Raw genomic sequence first — 26,266 nt, forward strand, 5'->3', positions numbered from 1 at the left:
GGTCAGTTAACAGTCGTCCCCCTCTTCTTTCCCTTTCGAGAAACTATCGAGGTGGAAAGTATAGATGCGCATGACACGGATTGTCCTAGTCGGTCGAGCAAGGGGTTCAGCAAAGAAACGCACGCATACACATATATACAAGCAGACTAGCTCCGCAGCCCCCTTCTACTCCCCGCACATACAAAGAACGAAACGCACACGCACACCTTCCTCTCACGTCCGAACAGTGCAAAGACAAACAACACGGAGAGAGAGAAAAAAAACAAAGAAAGAGATAACCTCCACGAGAGTCGTCAGTGTATGTACGCGTGCATGCGCACATTGCATCTATGGCTTGGAAAACCGTAACAAGCATGCAAAAAGATAGACAGAAAAGAAAACAAAAACGTGGAGTAGACACAAGTACAAGCATAAGCGGAATACGAACTTCAAGAGGGGAGAAATAGTACATGCCGATGTCAGCGAGACGAGCCACGTGCGATACAGGGTGGTGGTGGTGGCAAGGGAGATGCAGCATTCGAGATCAGACAAGCGCACAAGCAAGAAAGAGTGACGATACTCGACGGTGGGCCAAGTGTCGGTGGGGCTCCGCTTCAAAGCCGCCGCTCCGTCATGTTCAAGGACACATTCTTTGCAAGCACCTAGCCCTTCTTGCTATTCTTAGGCGCGTTGTCCAGGCATGCTCTGTTGGCACGCGTCGGCCACCGCCTCCCCCCACCCTGCACTCACCAAGACCGCTTCCATCCGCTTTCACAGTATGCCCTTCTCGTGCACTCCCTTGCTCCGCATCGTCTTCCATCAGCCGCATAAGCATTCTCTCGTCATCAGCTTTGATCGCTATGCTCTGGGAATTTATTTGGGGGTGCGCGCGTTGTGCTGCTTCCACAACTTTGCCACAGCCTTCATGCGGTCGAGGTGCGGCAGCTTCTCGAAACGGCCAATATTTTCCTTTACAAAGGTGGTGTACGCCGACGGAGCGCGCGTAGAGCGCGGCTTCTTTTCCCCCTTCACCTTGTCCTTCTGACTCTTGTGCTTGAAGCTGGTCCATGCAGCAGCACGCTTGTCAAGGGCCGCCTTGTCGCTCGCACTCAGGGATTTGTACAGCTTCGACGTCATCTTACCGCGTTCGCTCACAGGGAGGCCCTTGAGCTTCGGGTTGTTCTTCTGCTCAATCATGAACATGGAATACGCACCGATGCCGAGCCGCCGAGGAACAAAGCGGAGCATTTCGTTTTTGTTTCTGCTTGCGTGTCGTGATTTTTCTCGATGTCGAGTTTTTCTAAGGTGAGGTGGAGAACGATAGCGCAAATTCAACGCGAACTTGTCAATCAAGCAGGTGACAATGATGAAGGGATAGTGCGGGGGGGGGGGGGGGAAGACTCGGTGGAAAGAAAAATAAAGCAAGTGCCAGCTACGTGGACGGAATAGAGGTTACGTCAGGCACCGCGGAGGTACGAGCGCCGACACGAAAAATAAATCACATATAAACAGAGAAAAAGGGAGCGGAGAAAATATCAAAGTACGAGGAAATTCTGTGTAAGAGAGCTGAAGTGCCAGTCGACATTCGATGAAGCCGCGATCACCCGTTTCTTTTTTTGTTGATGTGCGTGTCTTGGTTTCGGGTTTACCCACATTGGGGCAGAGACGCGGGTGGTGGGCTGGGGAAAGAGTACCGTGCGTGACAGTCCGCTGCATCGTCGGCTACGTGCGTGATGTGCAAAGCTCGTCAACGGAGCCGTGCTAATCAGATGAGTGCCACACACGTCTCTTCGCCACATCACCGGTACAACAAAACACCGCTGCGCGCTCCTAAGGAGTTCTCCTGCACGCTCCCCACTCCTAATTGGAGCGTGTCCGTGTCTATACGCCTGCGTGTGTGTGTGTGTGTGTGTCGACGTACGGGAGACCCTGCGATGCTGCAGTTGGCGCCACATGTCCCACACGCGCTCTTCCACATGCTTCACTACGATTTTTTTTCAGGTTGGTGTTTTTTTTTCAAATATTATCATCGTGGCCACCCCCTTTAAAGAAACAAAAGAGAACGAGAAGCACTTGAACGTTTGAAGAAGAAAACCAAAAAAGGTACAAAAAAAGCATCAAGGCAGAGAATCCTAGTCATCTCCCCCCCCCTCTCTTGCGCCTTGCCCCATCCCTCCTTTGCACGTTGCCGTGTCCACGAACAGCATATCATGAACTCCTCTCTCACCCCCGCTCCCCTCCTTCGAGGGGTCGCGGCGTATTGCTTCGTTCCGCCTACGCCCGCAACACGTCAGCGACGACTGCTCTTCTCAGCCCCTCCCCCCTCCCCCCAAACATGAGCATACACAAAAAGGGAGGAGGAAGGAGGGAGGAGGAGAAAGGGGACGAAGCAGGGAAGTACGGGACACATGGGGGTTACTGATTCCCTCAACGGGGACCACATTACAAATGCCAAGAAGGGAGGGGGTCTATCAAAAAAACATGAGAGGCAGAGGAGGAGAGATGACGGACCTCCTCACACCTTATGCGTGGCCACGGAGGCGAGCGAGACAGAACAGAAAGAAAAAAACACAATAATGACACAGACACCTAACGCTATACATGGCACCGCTGCCGTGGATGTGTTTGTTGTGAGGTGGTGCTGGTGGTGGTGGGGAATACACATTCTCTTTTCTGGTGCATTTTTTGTGTTTTTGTATGTGTGTGTGTGTTTCTTTTTTGGGCTTTCGGCTCGGCTCCTCCCTTCTTCCTTTCATTCGTTTGGTTTTCGTCTTTCATGTGCTTGTGTGTGTGTGTGTGTGTTCTCTTTTCTTCTCCTTTTTTCGCCGTTTGGGTGTTTTTCCTTGTTGGTATTTGCTCAACTTTTGTTTCTCCTTTTTTCCGTTTTTTATCTTTTTTTTCGTTGCTCCTCCTCCACGACACAGTACAGGGTAAATATACATATATATGTATATGTATATATATGCATGTATATACGACAAACGAAACGAATCCGACACATACAAACATCGTCAACATCATCCATCACATACAGACCGACAGGCCGACACACGGTGCGAGAAAGCAAGTAGAGGAAAAAAGGATGAGGGTGGGGGGGGTATGTGGAACGGAGAGGCAGAGCGAGCAAGTGGAATAGGGAGGAGTACTGCGTCATTGCTGGCGTAGAGAGCCAGCATAAAACGCATCGAAAAAAAAACAAGCGCTCTTACAGAAAGCCATGAATGAACTACGACGAAGACCACGAAGTGCTCGATGAAAAGCATCAGGCTTCTCACGACTCCTCCTTTCGTGACTTCAACGCACGCCGTTTTCGCAGTTGTATCTCCACCCCAACTTCACGGCGTTGAAAAGGTGCGCTCCCGGATACGGCCAAACTCAGGTACCGCCACCTCGCACATCGTCCTTTCACCTTCTCATCACAAGCATACCACCCAAATGATCAATCACGCATACACGCGGACAATGGCAGACAAACATACAAAAAAAACAAGAATCGAAAATCAACCAAAAGTTGCCATCCTCCTTTTTTTTCCTTCTACGCTTCCTTTATATGTTTTGATTTTTTTTGTTGGTTTCCTTCCTTTCTTTCGTTAGGCAGAACGCCAACCAGAGAATGCTCTCGCACCTCAACCAATTTACTTTTGCCGGTAGACCACACCAACGCTCCACGTCAATACGCCTCTCGCTGTCTTTTTTTTTCATAGTGAGGACTGGGTAAGGAGGAGAAGCGCGCAGGCCGAAAAAAAAGAAAATCAGGTGGATTGGGAGACGGAGTGGATTGAAAGATATCCATGTACATTGTGGATCGCGCGTCAAGAACAGACACAAAAAAGCGCGCGGCGGTAACACTTTGGTTCCTCCTTTCCATTTTCACCCTTTACTTCCTTGCGTGTTCAGCAACGCGCAGCACAGTATGCGTCACCACCATCGACGCAGTCGTCTGTGGGTCCACCAGCATAGATGTAGATACACGTATATACACGTCACGGTCAGCATACGGAAATGGAGGAGCAGAGAGAGAGCCTTTCCTTGACCCCCACAAGACGACGAAAAACGTCGTCAGATCTCTGCTGGTGTGATGTATAGCCGAGACCGTCACAGACGAGGCAAGGCAAATGACGGAGAGACAAAGGTACCGCGGCACCTTGCCGGCACATTCACGCAGACCCACACGCTCAACCCTTCCCCCTCTACACACACACACACATGGGTGCACATCGGTGTCCATGTCCGCAAGAGGGAGACGTGGGGGAGGGAGGGAGGGAGGGAGGGAGGGAGGGGGTGGAGCGCTCCCACAAAGAGAACAACAAAGAGAACAACAGAAAATCATACACAAAGAAAACACAAAGGACCAATACAATAAAAAAAAACAAAGAAAAGTGACGGTACAAAAACAGGCAGAAAAAAAAAACAAAGAAGAACATCAAAATACCCAAGAGGCAAAAAGGAGACGCTGCTGCGCTCGTCATCCAGGAGGACTCAGGCACGGAGAGACACAAGAGGACATGAGAAACGCGGAATAGGGAACAGCATGCGCAGGGGTCACGCGAGACTGTGGAGTCTCGATGCATGTTCCGTGAAGGCGCACATCCCCTCCTTCGCAATCGTTTCTCCGTCATCACCTTCTCTCTCGCTACCTGCGCAGTGGCATGATATCGTTATCTTCAGGGCTTTTCTATTTTTTTTTCGGTTTTCGTGTGCACGTACAACGAAGAAGCGGATTGTGTCTTCGTTAAAACCTCACCAGCGAGCAGGTGCGCCAAAACAGCTGGAAAGACTAGAAGGGAGGGGAGAGACGGATGGAAGAAGATGTTCAGATCCAGTCGCACTCGGGTCGAATCGTCGTTGGTATGCGCAAAGACGACAGAAAAAATTATTTCACCCACGCAGCGACGCAGGGCATGAGCCCAAGCACACACACACACACATAAAGATACATGAATGCCTTCGCGTTTGCTGCGCTGCTCATAGCAAGCGCTCCGCCCCCTCCTCTCTCCCTCTCAATCCTTTGGGTCAAAATACCGCAGCACCTCTCGCATCTCACGAAGATATTTTCTGCGCACAGGCACACACACACACACAGGCGCAGACATGCATGCAACACACGCGCTGCAGAGAGAAAAGAATGCATCAAATTTTGGAAGCTGAACCGCGGCGGAGCCCGATGTGTTGCTCGTCTTCTTTTTATTCCCCTTGCACGGTGCACGCATTGCACACGCAGCCGCAGAACACCACCGAGATCACCGTCACATGTTCAAGCAAGCGTTTGGTTTGGGTCCTCTTCTTTTCCGCTCCCGTTAGTGTCACACGCGGGGCGTGTCGATGACAAACTCACCTGCTCCCTCCCCCTCCTCCGCAAGCGCTGAGGTAGCGCTGGACCTCATTGCAGCGGAAGCCGCAGCGGACAAGCGCGTGCCGGCGGGGCGAGGAGGGCGAGGAGGGATCTAAGTTCAACTGTGGCCAGGCTCCCAGGGAGCATCAGCTAACAGGGGCGGTGCTGCCTCTTAAACCAAAGCGATGGTCGACCGGGAGTTTTTGCAGAACTCACCACGGGCCCTCCCGATGGTGTGCGGCGTGTTCAGGTCGTCGAGGTGGCTTTCCATGTTCGAGCGCGGGATCGGGCGCCTCGGGGGCGCCGCCGGCATCGAGTCGATGTTGGGGTCGTAGTAGTGCAGGATGTTCGGGTCACCGGCATTCTTCTTGAACACCATCCTGTGCGGACGGTAGTTGTCGTCGAACACGGGGTCCGCCCGCTTCTTCGGGCTGCTGCTGCGGCTGCTGCCATGATGAGCTTCTCCCTGGCGGGACGGATGCGCAGCCACGCGCGAGCCCTGGGCCGGGTAACGCGAATCCGTGCGAGCGCTCACACTGCCGCTGGGGCTGCGGGTGCGTCGAGAGTCCATCGCGCGGGGATGGCGCTGATCCGTGCGGGCGCTCAAGCTGCCGGGCTTGCTGCCAACCGACTCTTGGTGACGCGCGGAGCCGGCGTTGTCGTCCGCCAGGAGCATGCCACCGTAGAACAGGTTAGCCGTGTCATGCGGCGGGCGGCACAAGCCACGGGCGAGGCCGCGCGGGTGCTCCTTCTCCGGGAAACCCCAGCGGCCCGTGCCGAGCACGTCGTGCTCCTGTTTCGCTGGGGTGTTGATAGGCTTAATCACGGGCGGCTTCCTCGGTGGCAGTTCCTGAGATTCGCACTTGCGGGGGCCCAGCTGCTTGACCGGGTGTGGCTTCTCGTTAAGCTCATCAGCGGTGTAGTAGTGCAGGTTCAGCACATCAACAGACTCGTTCGCCTTGTTAGACGTCTTGTGGCACGGCGGCAGCGAGCTCTGGAACACATCCTCGCCCTCCTTCGGCGGAGGAACCTGGCCGAACATCTTCGCGTCCTTCTGCGGCGGCGGCACGTGGCGCTTGCCGGTCACCGGAGGGACGTTGCGTGGCGGGCGTGGATCGTTGTCCTCGAAGTACGGCGCATCCATTCCACCCTGCGGGTGCGTGATTTTCACGCCGCAGCGCCAGGGTGCCTCCGGTGCCGTGACAATGCAGTTGTTTGTTAGGCCGTCTCGGCAGCGAAACTGCGCTGTGGCGCCGTTGATAGAGTTGGCCCGCCTGTGAGCCTTCTTCTGGCGTAACGCACCCTCGCCTCGCTTGGCCACGGAGCCGTAGGCCCCACTGCCACCACGCATAGGGCTGCGCGAAGACCCTCTCCTCAGCGCACCACCGTTGCGACCCGTGATGGTGGAGTCGTCATAGTTGGTCATAAAGTACTCATCCGTCAGCATGGCACCTACCGAGTCACGGTTACCGTTGGGATAGCGGCGAATGCCCGTAAATAGGCGCGGCGGATGACTGGGACCGGCGAAGAACTCCCTCGGAGAGCTGAAGTTGTTGTGAGGAGGGGGGCAGTGCAGGCGGCCGGTGTTCGGGCGCCGCTCGCCGCTATCGCTCAGCAGATCCAGTCCCCTGATAACGCGCGCGGCGTTCTCGCCACTGCGGTTCTTCCTGGCGCGTTGGCGAGACGAAAGGCCTGCCGGCTCGCCATTTTGCTGAGGGGTGGTTTCCTGCGTCATCGCGGAAGTACTCGAGACGGCAAGGAGGGAAGAGGGCAGGTTTTGAATGAGCGTGGGAGGAGCGGCGAAAGACTTCTGTGTGGTGATGCCAGAAAGAGAATCTTCTTCCGTAAGATCGGTACACTGTTGGGAAAGCTGTCAGTTATGCGATCAGAGACACGCATCCACAAGGAGCAGCAGCAGCAGCAGCGGTGTCACGCGCACAGAAATACACCAGGTCGACAGAGATGTAGGACGGCAATGCGGGAGACGACGCGAGTGAGAGGAGGGTAGAGTGTGAGAAAGACAACAGCGATACACCGGAGTTGCATAGAAAGAACGGAGGAGGGCAAAGGAAACCAGAAAGGTGAAGTAAAAGCGGTAGACAGCATATGCGTGGGTGAGGGATGGGGGGGGGGAGGAGGAGACTGTCTGACTCCACACGCAGGTACTCAAGCCCCGACCGAATTCGGGAGAGACGGAATTACATGCAGAGAGGCATGAAGGTGCAAGCGTGCGCGCTACAGGAAAACGCGCAGGTGCACCTCAGAAGAGAAGCGAAAAGGGGACACGGACCATGCGCACCTGCCGCGTCATGCCTGTTCACCGCCATTGCAGTTGTCCACACGAATAGGCGCTTTGCTTTTGTTCGGTGGCCTCTTGGTCGTCGAGGAGACACCACCTGACCGGCATGGGTGGCCGTCGATCATACATTGTGCTTCGACTGCAGTTGGGCTTCCAAGCTGCATACCGTACAAGACCTCTTGGCGGCAGAGAAGACTTTTGACGTTCCTGCCCGCTACGCACGACGTAGATTCCATGAAGCTCCGGAGAAACGCGTGAACTGAATAGCGGCGCTACGTAGTCGCGCAGACATCTCTGCATTTCCTGTTCTTGCCGACTCTTACAGTGAAAAGCGCATAGGAGAGCGATAGGCCGTTCTCGCGCAGCACACAGACGTGGCCGGCTCCACTCACCAACACCAAAACCACGGCACACAGCTCAAGTTCGGGGCACAGAAAAAGGCAAGCGCAGCAAAGGCCACACTGCTTTCACCCTTTTTTTTCTAGAAAATATTCCCTTTGCCATAGCACACAAGTTGAACTCCGCTCTACCCCGCCCCCCCCCGACCTGCCACAGGCCCATGGCGCGGTGCCAAGCAGCCGAAGACACACGTGTGCTACAACAATGTGATGACCTAGTCATCCAGGCATGGACTCTTTCAACCGCAGCCCACCCACCCGCTTCGCAGGCCGCCTCGCCGCTGTGCCCATCATGCCGGTTGCCACCCGCGACGCATCCCCTCGAGGTGGCACTCCGGCTCCCCTGGCCAGTAGATGGTGTGAGGGCCCGGGGATGGGATACACGCTCGAGTGGCGTTGGTGCATCACCCATCATGTGGATCGTGCAAACATCTTCACTGCCGCAGGTCGCGCTGGCGACCACGCCGTCCACGACCTGACCGCCGGCATCTGCAGCGATGCATCGGTCAGACTTCCCCTACGTCGTAGGGACCTGATCTTGTCGCCCATCAGAAGTGGCGCGGCATTTGGCAGAGGGATAAGGGAAGGGGCTGCGTGGCTCCCCTCCCCTCCCCCCACACACACATAGAGAGAATGTGCAGGACACTGACGCCCTGGTGGAGTGTCTCTAATCACAAGGCCTATCCTTTTTCCACCATTTTAAAAGAGTTAAAGAGCAGCTTTGTTAGACTCCCTTCTTCGACAACTGATGAGGATCGCACTGGGAAGGAGAAATGGCCCAAGGGATCCAGAGAGTTGTAGTTTGACAGCTGCCACCGCCACCTGTACAGAATCGAAGAGCACATCGCGGTGACGCCAGATTCTCGATACATATTACTATGAAGCTCATCAGTGAAGCACTGCCTCCGCCCATCTTGCGCTATGTGCGGAGCCGCAGAAGAGGGGGAGATACTGTGCATATCTGTTCTAAAAAAAAGTGAGCAAGTAAAAAACTCGTCGTCTTTTGCTGCGTCCTCGCCGTGTATGTGCGGCGAAAGCCTCAGCACACACAGAAGTGCATATATACATATATCTTCGCTTTCCTGGTAATCACCCACGCGGAGAAGAGGGCATGAGCTGACCCCCCTCCTCATCCCCCTTTCACGCTGGACGCCGTGTGAACCCCCCTCCCCCCTCCCCTCTCCCCTTTGTTGCGCAGTTCGCTTTCCGCGGTGCACCTGTTGCACCCCAAAGGAAGCACCGTTTTTCCACCACCACCGAGGAAGAGCAGCCGTGAGACGGCGTCACTGATCTCCCCTCCACATGCCATCATCTAGCGCTGGCACTTTCCACCAAACCCGGACCACACTGTTCCAGCGAACGCACGCACACGGTCAGTCGTCGTCTCCACCGTACTTGCACTTTTTCGTGTTCGACCACTCTGTCTCTTCGACAACCGATGAGGATAGCACGAGAATTGAACGACTCGAGGAATCCAGAGAGTTGTAGTTTCTTGTAGAGGGCGACCCTACTCCGCAGTCGCGACGAGGACAAATGCCAAAGAACTCGGCAACGCCTACAAAGACAAACAAACGAGGCCAAGAAGGAGAGCAGCGCAGCAGCAGTGCGGGCAAGAGAAAGACTATCAGATTCTCGATACGTATTGCTACGAGGCTGTTCGATCATGCACACACGCCAGCACACAACGACGCTCACACACAAACGAGTGCGTGTGCGAGTGCGTGTGCTGGCGTGTCTGTTCTGTTGAATAGAACAAGTAGGGTATCATCATGTTTTGCTTGCCGGCTGCTGCTCCAGTAAATCCATGCAGTCTGAAGAGTAACGGCACACACACACACACAAAAATGGTCTTGTCGTGACGCTGTGGAAAATGCGAGCTTTTCTTCTGGCGGTTGCCGTGGAGGTGAGTAGGCGCTGCACGTGAGAACAAAGGCACGGGGAATAGCCGTGTGTGTGTGTGGGTGAGGTGGGTGGGAGGGGCGTAAGAACTACACAGAAGGGTGACACGGGTGGCACCAAAGTGAGAGCGCCGTGCGCTACTTCATGTCGTGATTTCTAGAAGCTCCGCAGAGAAAGATGGGCAAGCTCTACATGTGGCAAACAGCACCGTTGCCCACGGAATGCACGTTCCCAGGGGGGGGGAGATGTCGTCTTCATGGTGCCACGCAGCAACATGGACTGGCAAAGTAGGCGATTCAGCAGTCTGCGCAGCAGATGCAACAAACAAGCCGCGCTCGAGGGCGCCTTGTTGATGCTGTTACGTAAATACTTCTTGTCGGTTCAGCAAACGTAAACGACACACGCGGATACGAGCACATGGATAGACGCGCAGGGACTCGCTCAAGGCCAGAGAGAGAGAGAGATGTGACTACCCTCCTACATGGGATGTTTTTTTTTGCCTTTGATCTGCCGAGTCACGTAAAGAGAAGGAAAGAGCGGCTGTGGCATTATGAGCAAGTGAGCACGCTCACACACCGGGGGAGGGAGAGAGGGAGGGAGGGAAGGAAGATGAGGGAGAACAAGAAAAACATATGCTTTTCGGCTGTTGTTCGTCTTGCCTTCGTTAGAGCGAACACGAAAACAGAGGAGAAGCGTTCCGGGTGAGGAAAGGTAGGAGAGGGTGCACGCGCACGTCGCACTCCTTCTGAAACGGAGACCAAAACAAACAAAACAGCAAAGAAGAATGCGAGGCGGCGGCAAACGACAACACAAATGGCGACACAGAAAAAAAAACGCTGCTTTGCAATGCGTGGCTGCGGGTGGTGCTCTGCCGTACCTAAGAGACAGCTAAAAGAGCAGCAAAACCACACACATACACACATATATATATATATACTTGCTCTTACGTATATGCATCGCCTCATACTCGTGCACTGTGCACACATCACAGAGCGTACGCCATCCCGCCTAGTCTGAGCTGCCCTTGGTGCCAGTATCAGTGGCGCTCCCGCTACGAATATACGCCGAGAGCGCGTCAAGGAAGTCGTTCAGGTCAGCGGCACGCATGCACAAGTGATGCACATGCGAGGGTGTTATCAAGAAGTTGTACGAGGTTCTCTGTCGAGGTTGAGAAGCCTGCGAAGACGCCTCCTCCTCCAAGGCTGCGATGCACAAGCGCACCTGCGTTGCTTGCATCCTGGAGAGTTGACGAATAGCCTTCTTCTTGTCATTGGCATCTGGTGCCGACGCGGAGAGTCCTTGACGCAGCCATTGCAGACCACACACGTCGTCTTCTGTGTCTTTCGAAGCGCGCGCGACAGCCGGTTGCAGCGCGGCGCGACGGCATTCATTCACCTCCATCAACCTATCGTGAACATTTTGCGGTGGAGTGGCGGCAGACGCCTCCATGCGACCATAGCTGTAGCCGGTCGCCTCTCTCAGAGGGGTCGCTTCGCCGGTGGCAGTTAGAGTACCTGGTGCTTCGCCGGACTCGGACCCGAAGAAGAGCCCGCAAAGACGGATCAGATCGTCCAGCTCGATGTAGTCAAATCGGAGATGCGTCGTGAGACGCCCTGGTCGAAGCAGTGCCGGGTCGAGGCGCTCCGGGTGATCCGCTATCATCACCACAATCCGATCCGAGTCTTCCACTGCGCCGTCCAGGATATTCAACAAGGAGGAGAGGCTGGGCCTGTCCCCACCGTTTTCTTGACACAGAAGCGACGCTCTAAAACCAACCGCGTCTAACGTCGACGTCAGCGGCGGCACCCGTTCGACTTTTCGGGTAACCATCTTCCCTGTCTCCAGCGCACTCGCTTGGGAGCTGCAGCCCTGCGACGTTGGCTTCGCAGCGACGAGCTCTTTGGCGCCGCCGCTCTCCGTGGTCGCCTGCTGCGAGCTTAGAGTCGTCAACCCGCGAGACTGGCGCACGCGCACCACGCGCCCGCTTGCGCGCGCCCGCACAAGGTCGTCGTTCGTGTTGACGTCCTCGATAAGGAAGATGACCTTCTTGCTGCTCAGCAGCGCCCATTCCTCCGTGCTGCTCGTCACCACAGACTCAAAGTAAAACATTTTTAAGAGCTGGTCGCCCCGCGTGAAGCTGGAGAGAGGGATGCGGACAATGTGGCGGTGGGTATGGTAGGCAAGAGCACGAACGAAGGAGCGCTTGCCTGTGCCGCGGGGACCGTACAGCAGAAACCCAAGCTTGTGAGGGAAGCCCTGAATCGCGAAGCGTCCCTTCTTCTCCGAGAAGCGCGCGAGCAGCGACTTGACGTGCTCGCGCTGTGGAAAGAACAAGGTATCCAGCGTTGGCCCGAGTGGAAGTGGCACGCTCTTCACCATGACATGTTGCGCTGTCACCGTGGGGCGATACATGCGCAGGTCGTAGTGTTCCTTGTCAGCATACCCGTTGGTGAAGTAGAAGTTCAACGCGTCCTCGACAAAGCGTCGCAGCACGGCGTCGGCCGCGGCGCCGCCGCCCGGGGAAGCATCCTTGCGAACGCGGAGAAAAACACTGCGGCGCGCTGCAGAATCGGTGTTCTTGGTCCGCGGCATCGAAATCCATGCACACACCTCCACCCCATCCTGATGCGTCGATGTCCAGAAGGGGTAGATGGGCAGCTTCACTGGCACCATCAAATTCTCCCGGAACAAAAATATCGGCCCTTCGCCATCGCCGTAGAGCTCTGCTTGACTGGGTTTGGAGTAGAGGGAGAGCAGGTTGATCATAAACGACTTGTTCCGCAGCTCAGCTACGGTGAGGGGTTTGTCTTGCCAGAGCTTCCGCGCCATGTACAACAGGAGTGCGGTGCACATGTGGTTCGCCGGCAGGTATGGAGTGTAGTAAGCCGATTCGATGGGATCGTGTAGCTTCCAGTAAACGTAGGCATGCTTCGTGGGAACGTCAGAGGAGTACCACAGCACGATTTCGCGGATCACTATGTAGCCAAAAACAATAACGGCCACCTTCACTTCAAATGGGAAAGGTGAGTAGTTGTTCAATCCATGGAGGGCCGTCGCCAAGGCATCAACATGACCCTCAAAGGCTCGCCACAGGGCTAGAAGGCGACTGCCTTCCAGCGACGTCCTCAGCGCCGTCGACGGGACGCCAGCGAGCGGCAGAGAGAACATGCGGAAACGCCAAGCGCAATGCCGGTATACCTCGCGAGCCTTCGACGATGGGACCGGAAAACGCACTGGGCTGAAGCGGGCAGGGATGGGGGGGCGAGGACAGAATAAAAAGGATAGGGGTTGGTGAGGGGAAGGTAGAAAACAGCACATATTCGAACAGGTTCCAGACATGGACGCAAGAACCCACACGGCTCTTACACCGGTCATGCTCGGGAAGACGAGAGGAGGACGGCGGCGCACACAAGGATGCCAGCGCCCCACACATCCACGGTAAGGGAGTTGGTGTAAGTGATGAGGGCCAGTACCTCCGCCTGCATCAACGCGCGCAGTACTCAGAAAGTCACCCACAGCGCTGTGGGACTGCACATTCCCATAGGGGGCACACGAAAGCCGCGCTGCCGTAGAGAACGGGCTGGCGGCGTGCGTCATACAGGGGAAGTGCGGCGTGCGACATACTGCAGAGTGGCATCATATATATATATTTCCGTTTTGCCTTTGCCGTTGCGATGAGGTGCGTAAAATTCCACAGTCGCCAAGTAGAAACGCGGCGAAAACCACGATGCGTAATCCACAGAGGCACACACGGAGAAGGTTACAAACAAAACCCGCTCAACGACGCTGCCGTCGACCTTCGGAGATGGAGAGGGGGGAGGGAGTCGAGTGCAGCACCACCAGGCACGTGGAAACACAAGGAGAGGGAAGGAAAGAGATACTTTACATGGCATTGCAGGTGGAAAGGAAGGAGAAGTGGTGCGGAGGAGATGCACAGACACATGCAACTTGGCGCGCGCTCAACTCACATGGTTTGCTGCACAGAAATCATGCACTACAACAAGGGCTGCTTCACACACACACAAGCGCTCCCAGGCGTCCACATAACTTCGTGCTCCACCTATGCAGTACACGCGCGGTAGTTTCGAAGACACCATCGACAGCTCGACACCCCCTTCCTCCTCCTCAACCCTCTTTGCCGGCTCTGCGGTGACGCAGAGAGCGGAGGAAAAAAATGAAACAAAGGGAGGGGAGAGGGCGCACTGGCATGAGCTGCTCACTGTCACAGCATGTCTGACATGGTGGTGCCGAGCCGTACGCACACACACGCACATACACAGACATTCAGATAATTGCACCGTTACAGAGAGGAGGGGGGTGAAAAAGCACCACACCAAACCTTGAACAGGAAAGCACAGCGCCTCCCGCCTCCTCGTAAGAAATAACACAAACATCCGAGAGTACAGTGAGAACTCACACGTAATATAGTGTACATTCCTGTGGCCGCGTGCACATCCCGCCATGGGAAGGGCGGGGGCGGCAAATAGAGAGCGAGAGAGTAACGGAATCCGCACAAAAGGCGATGGCTCCGTATTCATGTTCCTTTAGCGAGATGGGTGTGAAAAAGCAGGGAGGGGCGGTACATCGTCGTCTGTGTGGTGCCCCTCTTGAATACGCGATCCATGCCTGACACCCTGCGTCTGCGCACAGTTGCTGGGTGGCACAAAGACATATACACAAGAAACAAAGGAACAGGTGAACAGTGTTACATTTTGGCGATAGCAAGCATCACCATGGAGAACTGGGCGTAGTTCATGGTTCCGGCGTCACCGGGGTTCTCTGTCCATATCGAGGTGCCAGCCTTCACGCCGGCGGTACTCCGCATCACCTGCAGGAAGGGGAGCAAAAAGCGCTGCACTCGAGAGCGGTTGACAGGGACACCGCAGCTGTCAAGCGGGCAGATTAGCCGCAACGGTAAGCGACGACGACTCTTCGGAGAGCCACCGGTCCACTCATGAAGCAAGACCTCCACCAAGGCAGACACAGGTAGGCTGTCCTGCTGTCGTACGGCGGCGCATAGCGCCTTGAAGAGCGGATACATGGCATCATCACTGACCTTTACGCCGGCGGCCTTCGCCTGCGCAGCGATGCATGGCACGACAGGCTCCGTTGACCTCACTGCTTCCCCCGAAAAGAGCACCAGTGCTCTCTCGATACCCACTTTCGGATACGCCACAAGCGCCGTCGACGAGTCCGGCTGCGCCATCAGAGCGTTGGCCTGGGCGCCGTTCAGGGGAGCTGCCTCCACAGCGGCTGCCACCACAGCGGCCTCGTTTCCCACGGCACTCTCACCATCATCTGGAAAGGATAGCGTGTTGAGTGTAGACTTCGACTCCAGCGCGACCGCCGCCTTGCGGATCACGTCGAGGATCTCGCCACACCACACGGTGAAAGGAACGTTCCTGAAGGCCGCTTTGGAGGCGTCGATGGGCACAGTGACGTTCTCGGAGTTCTTGTCCCGAGGCGCGAACGTTTTGCCACCAAGCTCTTTCACCGCCACCGTCACCTTCCACACAATCCCGCTGCACCGCACAAAGAGCTCCACCGTCTCCATGAGCACCTGGCACACCAGGAAAAGCGCGCGCCGGTAGCGCAGCTGCGACTCCGTGCAGCCCTTGTCGATGTCAACGCAGCCATCTACGCCGTCCAGATTTTCTGCATCGCTGCCCTCGTAGAGCAGCTCGACGCACGGTGCGATGAGGTCGACAGGGTCCAGCTCTAGGAACACTGCGTGCACCCCGTGCGCCTCGGCACACACCAGTCCCTGCAGGATCCACCGGCGCAGTCGCTCAGCTCCCGGGTTGACATACACCACGCCAAACGGCTTGACCCCTGCCTCGTCGGGCACCTCAGTCTTCGGCAAAAAGGAGGTGATCTCGTTGTCGGCAAAGAGGGTTGACACCTCCCGGTGTGAGGGGAGCAGCAGCAAGCGCGCGCACGGCGCAGCCTTCGACGTGAGTGAGAGGAGCGGGTGTGTGCTCTTGTGGGGATCGACAGAGCCACTCCACACGTCGCCGGTCTTCACAGGCGTCACCTGGAACTCAGCCAGATCAATCGCACCGTCACGCCACGCCCGCAAGATGGTAGGGGTACTCGTAACCAGATCGATACGCTTCCGTAGGCGGGGCCCTTCTCGCGTGTAGGAGTACATCCACGGATCCCTTTCCTGCACCACGCAAGGTCCCTGGGCAAAGGAGCCGGTCGCCGCCTCGGCTACATCTCCGTCCACCACATCCTTACTGATGATGCCTTCGAAGTCCACGCCAGTTTCCTCTGGACTGAAGCGCTTGAGTACGCAGGCCAAGCTCGTGCAGAGCTGCGATAGCGGCGAGGCAGCGCACACCTCACGCGCCACCGTCTCTGGCACCATTCTGTGCTTTGGCGCGGGTGTGGGGGTCGACGAGGAGGATGAGACCTTGGAAAGTGGCGGGTCGCACGCGCGCGTGGCCGCCATGTTGGCGATCCACTCGTTGCGGTACTGAATGCCACGCTGTAGCTCCGCGTAGTAGGCGGCCGACGACGTTAGCACCCCTACCAGCATGTAGCTCGACGCGGAAGCCTTGTCGGCGTCCTGCATATCCTGCTGAGAGACAATTTTCCGGAAGACGAGACGGAAGAGCGCTTCAGGAACGTCGCTGCTGCATGCCTGATCGTTGGCTGCGACAGTGGGAAGCCGGTACACGACGAATGTATACTCCGGCAAAAGCGGGTGATTATCCATGCTGCTTGGCGAGTCCATGGCACGCGCGAAAACCTGCTGGTACGAAGCGGCGATGCAGGCCCCCGAATCGCCGCAGCAGGGCGACGCTGCCACGATCACGAGCTGCTCCTCTGAATCCACCACCATGCCGTACTGCAGCAGCTGTAGCTGCCGGGGCGACAAGGCACTGCGCAGAAGTGGATGGGTGGCGTAAATGCGGTGGAGCGGGTGACGGAAAGGAACGGCAAAATCCTCGACAATGAGCTCGAAGCGCAGATCCAGCCTCGCAATGTCGTGGAGAGCAACGTTTGCGTAGCCCGGCGTGGTGGCCTCCTCTTCCGGGACCCACGAGAAGGGGCTCAGCGGCACGATCGACTGCTGCACCGACTCCATTTCTTCCGTTTTTTTTTCTGGAGGGGAGGAGGGGGTGCTTATGAGTATCTCTGCACGCTGCACAGTCGGAGAAGCAGAACGCGTGGGTAGGCGAAAAACAGTGCGCCTGAGTGGAGACAAGAGAGGAGCGGTGGCTTAGCGGTTGACGGAGCGAGTACGGACACCTGCTTACCAAGCGAAAGCTGATGCGTTACCACAAGAGGAGTAGGGAAGGGAGAACGAGAGGCGTGCAAGAAGAAAACTAGCAAAGGTGAGATTGCGCGCCATCCTCCTCGTTTGCCGAAAACGCATTCAAAACGCAGGCATTGCGCGGTCGATAGAGTGCTGACAGAGGCGGAATACCCGCATCGAAACGCGCAGCCGCCAAGGTGTACAATGTAGTTCGAGTGCTGGCGGGAGAGGGCGATGCAGAGATCAAGCGAGACGTATTCGGCTTCCTTGCTTCGTTCCCTCGAGAGGGGGAGAGAGTTTCGGACTTGCCCGCAAGACACCGCCGCAGCATGGATAGCGCGCGACGCAGCATTCAAGGACACCCTGGAGAGCCTCCCTCGATACATTTCCCTGCTCCTTTTGCCGATAAGTACACGCATACAGGAGGGCCGGAGGCGCAAGACGAGGAACCGGTCCTCTAGCAACCAAACGTGCAACAACAATAACCAAAAAAAGGAAAAGAGTAGAGTCACCCTGCACGCACTATGAACACGTTTTCAGCTTTAAGCCGTTTCGTCGTCACATCTCCCGTGCTCCCTGCGTGCCTCTCTCAGTCTCTCGAGCAGTGCCGCACCTAGGATGCACTCGTGTTGAAGATGTCAAAGGCAGCCTTGTAGAATATGTCCACGTTACGGTCAATCAACGCACGGTTCTCGAGGTGTGTTTGCTTCATCATCAGCACCAAGGTCAGGGAGCTTGGCAGCTCGCGGACGTAGATGCAGTCCTCGTTGCTCAGCTGAATCACTGCATTTGCGCCACGGTACAACTCGGACACGTCGGAGGCGCATCCGTCTGCACTGGCCGAAGACCAGGAGATGTTGGTGCGGTTGGTAGCAGAAGCAGCCAAAGCGTGCGCCGAGTCCCCCGACGCATCCTTCACGCCTCCGCCGACGTCGTCAGATCGCCGCATGTAAATGCGACTCATCTTCACGACCACCTCAATGGCGTCGCTGCAGAGGTCGTAGGTGCGCGACTTGAGGCGGTTGCGCTCGTCCACGGCGACGTAGATTTTGGAGTGGCTAAGGAAGAGGTAGGAGAGGTCGATATTGCTGTTGGAGTTGAGCATCTGCAGGAGCTCCGTTATGTACGGCGTCTTGGATTTGATCAGTTTCTGCACCACTAGCGAGAATGCTTGAAAGATGGAGTGGTCGAAGATGGAGGTGAGGTTGAAGTTCAGGCGTAGCGGCTGCACATTCTCTAGCAACTGCTTTGCCTCCTCCTCCACACGACGCTGCAGGCTCGCCAGCAGGTCGGCCTGGTGGTCTTCACTCAGGGCGTCGACTTTGTGAATAAACACCTCGACACAGAGCTCGGGATTGTAGCGGTACGTGGCGCTGATGGTGTCGAGCAACCGCGCACGGGCGTCGTCGATGAGCTCGCGGCAGTCCAGCACGTACACAATTGCGCCACAGTTCTCCAGCAGCTGATTCACGTCATAGCGGCTGGCGTTGCTGGAGTCGAATGGATCATTCTGGCCCGGGAAGTCCCACACTTCAAAGTTCACAAAGTCGTTCGAGTGCACGGTGCTCTTCTCCGGTTGCACGGTGGTCGCCAAGGTCGCCGAGTCGTGCGGCTGCATACCTTCAAAGACAACCTTCTGGATGCTGCTTTTCCCCGACTTGCGTAGTCCCATGAGCAGCACTTTGGGCAGTGCGAGCATGTTGTTGGACATGTTGGGCCACTTTACCGTGAACGCACGACAACAGCCTAAACAACCAAAGAAAAAAAAGCGAGCAAGCAGTGAAGTGGGTCTGGCAAGCAGACCTAAGGAGAACTCCGGCAATGCAGAGATGTGGACAGCCTAACACACCCATACACACAAGGCCGAAGAGGGCGTATGTGTGAGTGTGTGTGTGACCAAAAAAAAACGAAAAAAACAAGAGAGCCTGTCGTCGTGCACTCCACCCAGTCCGAGGGCGAAGGCAGGAGCATGCCAGGACGGCGTGGGGCGCCGTGTCAGAGAGAAAAGGGGAATCGAATGGAGCGATAGGAAGGGCAAAGCCGGAAGTTGAAAGGACGGAGAAATGATGCCAGCAAGGCCCATGAGCGCACGGAAGTGCCCTTTTCTTTTTCCCTCGCTACAGCGAGATGGTTGAGGAAGCAAGATTGCCTAGGCGCAGCTCCCGCGCCTTTCCCTCTACATGCGCGCATCCCAGCTGACTGCTTCGTCGCTGTTGTTCTGTCCTTGTGGTTTGTCTTTTATTTCCCGTAGACACTGCAGCAACAGGAGATGGAGGCGGTGCACTTTCCCCGCCGAGCTGCGCAGATGTGTCTTCCCTCTTCGTCTTCTCTTTTCCATTCGTGTCTGCGTGTTCTGTGGCCTGTCACGAGGTTTTGCTCTTGCACGTTCGTGCGTGTGCGCGAAAAGTGTGATGCGTCTCACCGATGCACACACACACGTGCACGTACACGTACACGTACACACGTACACATAAACGCTGGAGTCCGCCACATTCCTGCATGTCAACCCCACCACCAAGCACACGCAGAGCTTATTCTCCATTCCACCGCCAAAAGACTTCCCACGAGGAGTGCGCCAAGGGCACACTGGTAAGGAAAGAGAGAGAGACAGAGACAACGCAGCGCACATCCTCTCAGACGGTAAACAACGCATAGAAACACAAGCGCACTCTTGGGGGAAGCTTCACAGGCACTCGATGAGGTGCTGAAGCCGCGCAGTCTGCCCTTGCACCACGCGACTAAGCAGTGGCCAACGTACCTCGCTGAGGTCTTTCACGAGACTTCGCAGTGTGCGAACGAGGCGCTCCGTGGAGTGCTGCACCCCCTTGAGCACCGCTGCCGTGTACAACATTCCAGGGGCGCGGCTCGCGTTTTGGATGAGGTCCTGCACCGTCAGGGCGTAAGCCGTCAAGGCGAGCTGCACGGTCTCGAGATGCACCGACTGCACATCTGTCGCCACGTCGCCCTGGCCGTCCACCGTGCACGAATCATCCACATCTGTGACGGTGTCAGCGTCGCCGACAAGCGGTCCCCTGCTGGGTGACAGTGTAACGCTCGACTCGCGCGATGCAAAGTTGGTGTAGCCCACATTTGGGGACCGTTCGAGTCCAGCGCCACCGGGGGCAGTCGCGGCGGTCACTCTCCGGAGAACCTGCAGCTCCCGCACGGTGAACTGGCGCAAGAGGTCCAGCGAGTACACGAGCGACGCGGCTGTGGAGGCGGCGGCCACGGCGTCGTCGGTGAGGTTGGGGCCGCTCGCCAGCTCCGCCGTCTGCCCTAGCAGCTCTAGTGGAAACACAAAGGCCGCCAGCGTGGCTCCATCACGGGGAACGGCATAGGATGCCTGTTTCAACAGGATTGTGAGCTCGTTGCGCAGCACAGACGCCTGGGCGATCGTGATCCGCCTGCCTTCACTAATCACAGCCTCCGCGCTCGGCACCGTCACCACACATTGCTGGTGCAAGTGAGGTTGGCGGAGGAACACAAAGCCTGCCTGAACACACGGCGTGAGTTTCTCGAGCAGGACGTTCTGAGCTGCCAGCACTGCGGCAAGTCGCGTGCACGCATCCACCTCCTCTACCTCCCAGAGGTGTAGCCCGCCACGGTCGCCTCCGCGATCGCCGGCGAACGCGCTAAGAGCAGCAGCAAAGCGTGGGCTGCTCAGCAGCGCAGCTTTTAGAGATGGCGCCCACCCTGACGCGATGGCGTTGTACTGCCCACGCACTGACATGATCGTGCACCACAGGGAGAGGAGTGCAAGCCAGCAGACGTTCCACGCCAGACGCAGGTGCCGCTGCGCGGCCGTATCGTAAACAGAGGAGGCGGAGAACTGACCTATCGCCTGCAGGAAACCGAGAAGAACATCCTCGTCCGCGAAGCCCAACACCGCCGTTTGCCCGCCGTAGTGGGCAATAACACAGTTAACGCACTCCAGAACTCGCACAAAACGGAGAGTGTCGGCATTGCTCGGCTGCGTTGGCTGAACAAATCGCGCGAGACGCGACGCAACTTGCAGCAAGGTCGGAAGCAGGCGACTGACGAGCACTGCGTCGCTACCCCCGTCAGAGCGCGGCCGACTGAAGACGCGTGTGCAGCCGTTCACTAGCTTGTCCAGCGCGTCCAGCGTCTCTGGTGTCCAGGAGGATTGCCGCAGCTTGGCGTGCAGGGCGGCCTGCACCATCGCCATCAACTCCTCCACGGCCGCACAGGCGGCGAAGGTGGTCAGTGGAAACGCAGTGACGACAAGAAGCACGCCCTCCAGGACAAACACGTGCCCTCGATGCGCCTTGGCAAACGCCACCAGACGCCGCAGTGAGTGCTGCGCGGTCGGGTTCATCTCGAACAGCTCAGTCGCATCGCCGCCGACAGCGGTCTCCAAGATACTCGCGGTCGCCTGGGCGAGACGCAGCTGCCGCTGCACCTGACGCGTGAGGAATGAGGCCAGAAGTGGCGATCCCGGCTGGCAGGACAGCACCGACTCAACAGCGCACTCGAGCAGCTGCTGGGTTCGCTTGCCGAATAGGCCCGCAGTGCTCGTGTCAATGGCACTGAGCCACAATAGCTGCTCAAGCGCAGTTGCCAAGTCTGCCATCGTGTCCAGCTCTGCGGCAAGGTTGTTGAGACGGCGATCGTCACCGGTCCCGCGGAAGAAGCGTGTAGAGGCGGTGCCAACGGGGAAGAGCCTCTGGTACGCCGCGACGACCTCGACGTTCTCGCTGGACAGAGATTGCAAGAAGGTCGTTGGGTTCATCACCTCACCGTGGGCACGGGCAGCGGTGGCAGCAGCGAGAGCTGTTGGCACAACACCGCGGTTCAGAACGCTGCCCTGCGATGCTCCGTGAAGAAAGGTGTGAATGCTGTCGCGCGAGCTCCCACCGGCCAAACGCCTCGATGCCGTTGTTGCGCCGCTGCGCGGAAAGACAACACTGGCGCTGACGTCCGGGTTTTCGCCCAACATCATGCTTGTTGCCTGCCGCACCAACCAGCTCGTCTGCTTGTCATAGTCCACGTCGCACCGTTCCGCATCGAACAGGCTGCGCACACGCTGCATAGCGGCGGCGCCGTGGCGGAGCAGTTGATCCATGATATCTGTGTACGCAGCCAGCACCTTGCTACGGGCGGCCTGCAATGGACGAGCTGTTGCCGCCGCGAACGGTGACGGGGGCGCCAGGGTTGACCGGCGCTGCTGCGGTGGTGGAGCAGGGGTGCTCTCTCGAGCAGACGCGGTTGGTCTGTTGCTGCCGTCCACCTCTCCGCCGCCGGCGTTGTCCAGCGCTGAGCTCGCTTGCCTTGACCTGGACAGCTCAAGCGCGACTCTCGCATTCACATAGGCGACACAGGCCACCGCCAACGTCGCCTCCTCCCACTCGCCACCATCGCGGCCCGTGTTTGTCCTTGTCGCGTTGCTGTCCTCGCGCGGCATGAGGGATAAAATTTCTTGCACCTCAACGAGCCTTGACATACCGCTGTACCGAAGGATGTTCAGGGCGAGCGCCTTCTCGTACAAAGCCGCCTTGTCTGAGCGCACGGTTGCCATGAGCAACTGCATGAGCGGCAGATCTGCCGGCTGCGCCGCTGCCCGGTTAACGCCGCCGCTGCCACTGTGGTCGTCGTCACCCGAGCTTTGCCCCTGTGCAGCAACCTCACTAGCGTCGTCGTCTTTGCCTAGCACACGCTTCTCTGGCCCAAACAGAAAGAGGAATAGCGCCGGGCACCACATGGCCATTGCCTGCACCACCTCCACTCGCATTGCATTTGAGGGCGACCCCAGGCTGTCCCGCTGCACCTGCAGCATCCGCTGAGTAACCATGACGACCTCGCACGGAGACAGGTGTGAACGGAAGGTCCAGAGCATGGACTCCGAGGTGCGGTGGAGGGCGGTCGCGTGCAGGGCTGCCACGAGAAGCTCCGCCACAACATGATGCACCGGTGCCAGGGAATCCTCGCAAAGCAGCTGCAGGAGTACGTGCACCCCGCTGCGCGAACGACGGTCACCGCCACCCTGGCTCACCTCGGCTATCACGCTGTCGCCGCTGCCGCGCCCTTGGGGACCCCACCGTGCAGGAAAGACGGTTGTCGCGACCAGCGCAGGTGCGTGGTAGAGCAGCACGGCTTTGTAGAGGAGCGAGGCGGTGGCACACACGGAGCACCACGTCGACTCCCCGCCGGCCACCCAGTCTCCCTTGGCGTACGCATTCGCCAATGTGTCGAGCGCCTCTACCAGACGACCAATAAGCTGTGGCAGCTGTGGCACCGTCACCTCACCAAACACCGCCACGTCCTCGGAATGGTCCTCCATCAAGGTGAAGATGGTGTGCACCAGGGTTGTGGCTGTCGCCGCACCATCGGAGGAGCAACTAAAGGTGCCTGCCGGCAGTTCCGCAAGCAGCGAGAGGAGATGGCCAGGCTCTGCAGGTGACAGCTGGTACACGGTCCGGCACAGATGCTGGTAGAGCTGCACACAACCACGCAGGTCCGCCTCAACGTACTCGTCGTCCAGCCTCAGCGCTGTCCAGTGCGACGGAGCCAAGAGCTGTGCCATTATATCACCGAAGGACTCCACAGCAGATGCGTAGCGCTGCAGCAGGCTGTACGCAAGCCGCTTCATCCTCAGCGAAGGACGTGGTGCCTTGATAATGGTTGTCACCACCTGGTTCACGAGACCGACCAGATGCGTGGCACCGGTCTCTGCCTCGAGCCGCTGCAGCGAATGCGGGAATCGGCACATGAAGGCGCACAAGAGCGTCGTCGCGGACTCGCAGAGCAGATGCTTTTGCCGATCGAGCAGGTTCGACTTGTCTGTACAGTGAGCGAGGGTGGATGCTAGGCTGGCGCGCAGGAGATCCATGCACAGGGCGAAAAGGTGGCGTCCCGTTCCTGATGCCGCGGCTGGCGGGTCCGTTGCCTCAGCGTCGCGGGCCGAGTCGGCGCAGTTGGCAGCTGCAGCACTGCGACTAGAGTGGGGTAGGTAAAAAAAGAGACGGAGTTCTCCCAGAGAGCCCAGAAGCGGCGGCAGAGCCGATGTCACGTATGCCAGCAGAGACAGGTAGAAGACAAAGCTGCGGGGAGAATCCGTCTCCGCCTCACACCGTGCTAGGAAGAACTCCGGGGAGTCATCACCGTTGTTAAGCGTCCCATCGCCTTCCGAAAAGTCACCGCTGAGATGAAAATCAGAGTAGGCACTACTCTCCGGGCCTCCCTGCGAGCCCGATACTGACGTGCCCTTGTCCACGCCCGCGGCACCGAGAACGGCGCGTCGCATCAGCGACTCCACCGACAACTCGGCCGATCGCGCAGAGTGCCAGCCTACCTGTCGGTTAGCGGGAAGAGTCGCACTTGACGACCCTGTTAGGATCGACTTCGGTACGCTCGCTGCTGGCATTCTCAACGCCATCGACTCCTCCTGTGCGTAAGAGCGCTCGTACCGGGTGAGGGCGCGATGCAGAAAACTGACAAGGTTCATATAGCTCTCCAAGTACGCCGTCCATGTCGCCCCGTACACGCTCACAGCACGGCTGATGTGAAGGAGCGCATCAGTCGTGCAGTAGCACCACGCGGCCTCCGACATGACCGACAAGAGGCTCGCCATGGCGTATCCGTGCACCCACGTGCTGATTTGTCTGATGACAGAGACGGCGCCGCCGCCGTCAGTGCAACTGAAAACGTCGGCAGCGGCGTCATACAGGGTGGCCTTGCGAACCACCTCGAGCGCACGGCACTGCCATGTCGGCGTCATCTGTGGACATGACGTCGGGAGAGCTGCCATGAAGGCCATGTGCGCCATGTTCGCCCGCGCCGCAGCGCCGAGTTCGAGGTTTTGCAGCGCGTCCTCAAGCACCTTGTGGGACAGACGACCCGCCTGAAGAATGCAGAAAGCGGTGAGAGAGGCAACGCTGCGACGCAGGTATGCTGGATGATGCGCCGCTGCCCTGACGAGTTCGGCGCCCATATCTCTGTTGACTGCGTACAAGGATGCGAGTACTTCTTCAGCGGCTACGAAGCTGGATACTCCGGTGCCGCTCGCGTCCGCCATCCTCGCGTGGTAGGCGACCAGCAGCAGAACGTCGCAGTAGAGGGACAGCGCCGCTTCCTCGCTGGCTTGCGCGCCAAGCGACGATGCGTGCCCACTGCAACGCAGCCAAAGCGTCTGCATGTGCGCTGCAGCCGTAGCAGCAAACCGCCCGTCCGTGAGCAATGTCAGTAGGCGTCCAAAGTTGCGCGAACGCTGGTGCGCTCGGCGGGATCGCTGCAGAATCGCGCTCAGTATACTTAGCACCTTTGTCAGAGAAGCGAGCTCACGCGCCGAAGACTGCTGTTGCGGTGACTCCTCGTGCAAGTGCACGGCATGTGCGCGCTCTTGCCGCTTTGAGACGGACGGCTGGATGGGCAAAGGCATGGCGGGGCCTTTCAGTCCTGGCAACAACGAGATGGAGCTGTTGCCTGAGGCATCGCTCAAGACAGAGTAGGGCGCGGCTGCGAGTGTTTCTACTATGTAGTCCCTTTCGTTTACGTGGTCCTCCCCCGCGTCGTCGTCTGTCGACCCTCCCATACGAGGGAGCAGCGCCACTTCAAAACTTGGTGCCTTGACCTCTCGGCAGCTGAATAGATTCGCCAGCGACTCAAGTACGCTGATCTGGATGCCCGTCCCATCCGCACACGAGGCGCCAAACGTACTTGGCTGCATCAATGACGCTGCGCCAGAACGAGGCGCAGCATGAGGGACTGCCTGCATCGCGTCCAGGGACGCAGGCGGCAGAGACGCGGGTGCCGAGGAGGCGGCATCTGCGCCAAAGAAAGACATAGTGGGTCCTTCTCGACAATGATAGCGAGTCCGGTTCAATAATCTAACAATCACACAGGCACGCACAAACGAACGACAGCAGCAAGTACACCGGCAGGGAGCTAGAGGGAGACGAAGGCGGTGCTGCAAACACTAGGCTCACAAGCACTCTATTTTGCAACGGACAGTCACACACAACGCCTCCGCACACCTGCTTTGAGTCCACGACTGTGTGACCTGCCTCCGCGCAAATTTTTTACTGTATATATTTCTTTTTTAGCTTGCTCGTATGCAGCGGAGTCGGATGGGGCGGTGT

The 26,266-nt window shown here is 57.6% G+C and overlaps 6 protein-coding genes across 6 annotated transcripts; all 6 read right to left on the reverse strand.

Moving 5' to 3' along the window:
• Positions 1–852: 852 nt before the first annotated feature.
• LMXM_36_5845 (putative kinetoplast-associated protein) lies at positions 853–1,227 on the reverse strand (the record flags this gene model as incomplete). The annotated part of the gene is made up of 1 exon (XM_003874894.1): positions 853–1,227. One exon carries the CDS (start codon positions 1,225–1,227, stop codon positions 853–855), a length of 375 nt encoding a protein of 124 aa, XP_003874943.1.
• A 4,256-nt stretch (positions 1,228–5,483) lies between these two features.
• Positions 5,484–7,046, reverse strand: LMXM_36_5850 (conserved hypothetical protein; the record flags this gene model as incomplete). The annotated part of the gene is made up of 1 exon (XM_003874895.1): positions 5,484–7,046. One exon carries the CDS (start codon positions 7,044–7,046, stop codon positions 5,484–5,486), a length of 1,563 nt encoding a protein of 520 aa, XP_003874944.1.
• Positions 7,047–10,915: 3,869 nt separating this feature from the next.
• LMXM_36_5860 (a44l protein-like protein) lies at positions 10,916–13,075 on the reverse strand (the record flags this gene model as incomplete). The annotated part of the gene is made up of 1 exon (XM_003874896.1): positions 10,916–13,075. The coding sequence occupies one exon, from the start codon at positions 13,073–13,075 to the stop codon at positions 10,916–10,918; it is 2,160 nt and encodes a 719-aa protein (XP_003874945.1).
• A 1,537-nt stretch (positions 13,076–14,612) lies between these two features.
• On the reverse strand, positions 14,613–17,000 carry LMXM_36_5870 (conserved hypothetical protein; the record flags this gene model as incomplete). The annotated part of the gene is made up of 1 exon (XM_003874897.1): positions 14,613–17,000. The coding sequence occupies one exon, from the start codon at positions 16,998–17,000 to the stop codon at positions 14,613–14,615; it is 2,388 nt and encodes a 795-aa protein (XP_003874946.1).
• Positions 17,001–17,784: 784 nt separating this feature from the next.
• Positions 17,785–18,882, reverse strand: LMXM_36_5880 (putative small GTPase; the record flags this gene model as incomplete). Its single annotated transcript, XM_003874898.1, has 1 exon — positions 17,785–18,882. The coding sequence occupies one exon, from the start codon at positions 18,880–18,882 to the stop codon at positions 17,785–17,787; it is 1,098 nt and encodes a 365-aa protein (XP_003874947.1).
• A 972-nt stretch (positions 18,883–19,854) lies between these two features.
• On the reverse strand, positions 19,855–25,719 carry LMXM_36_5890 (conserved hypothetical protein; the record flags this gene model as incomplete). The annotated part of the gene is made up of 1 exon (XM_003874899.1): positions 19,855–25,719. One exon carries the CDS (start codon positions 25,717–25,719, stop codon positions 19,855–19,857), a length of 5,865 nt encoding a protein of 1,954 aa, XP_003874948.1.
• Positions 25,720–26,266: the final 547 nt, after the last annotated feature.

The sequence above is a fragment of the Leishmania mexicana genome, chromosome 20, assembly GCF_000234665.1.
Source record: "Leishmania mexicana MHOM/GT/2001/U1103 complete genome, chromosome 20".
Lineage (NCBI taxonomy): Eukaryota > Euglenozoa > Kinetoplastea > Trypanosomatida > Trypanosomatidae > Leishmania > Leishmania mexicana.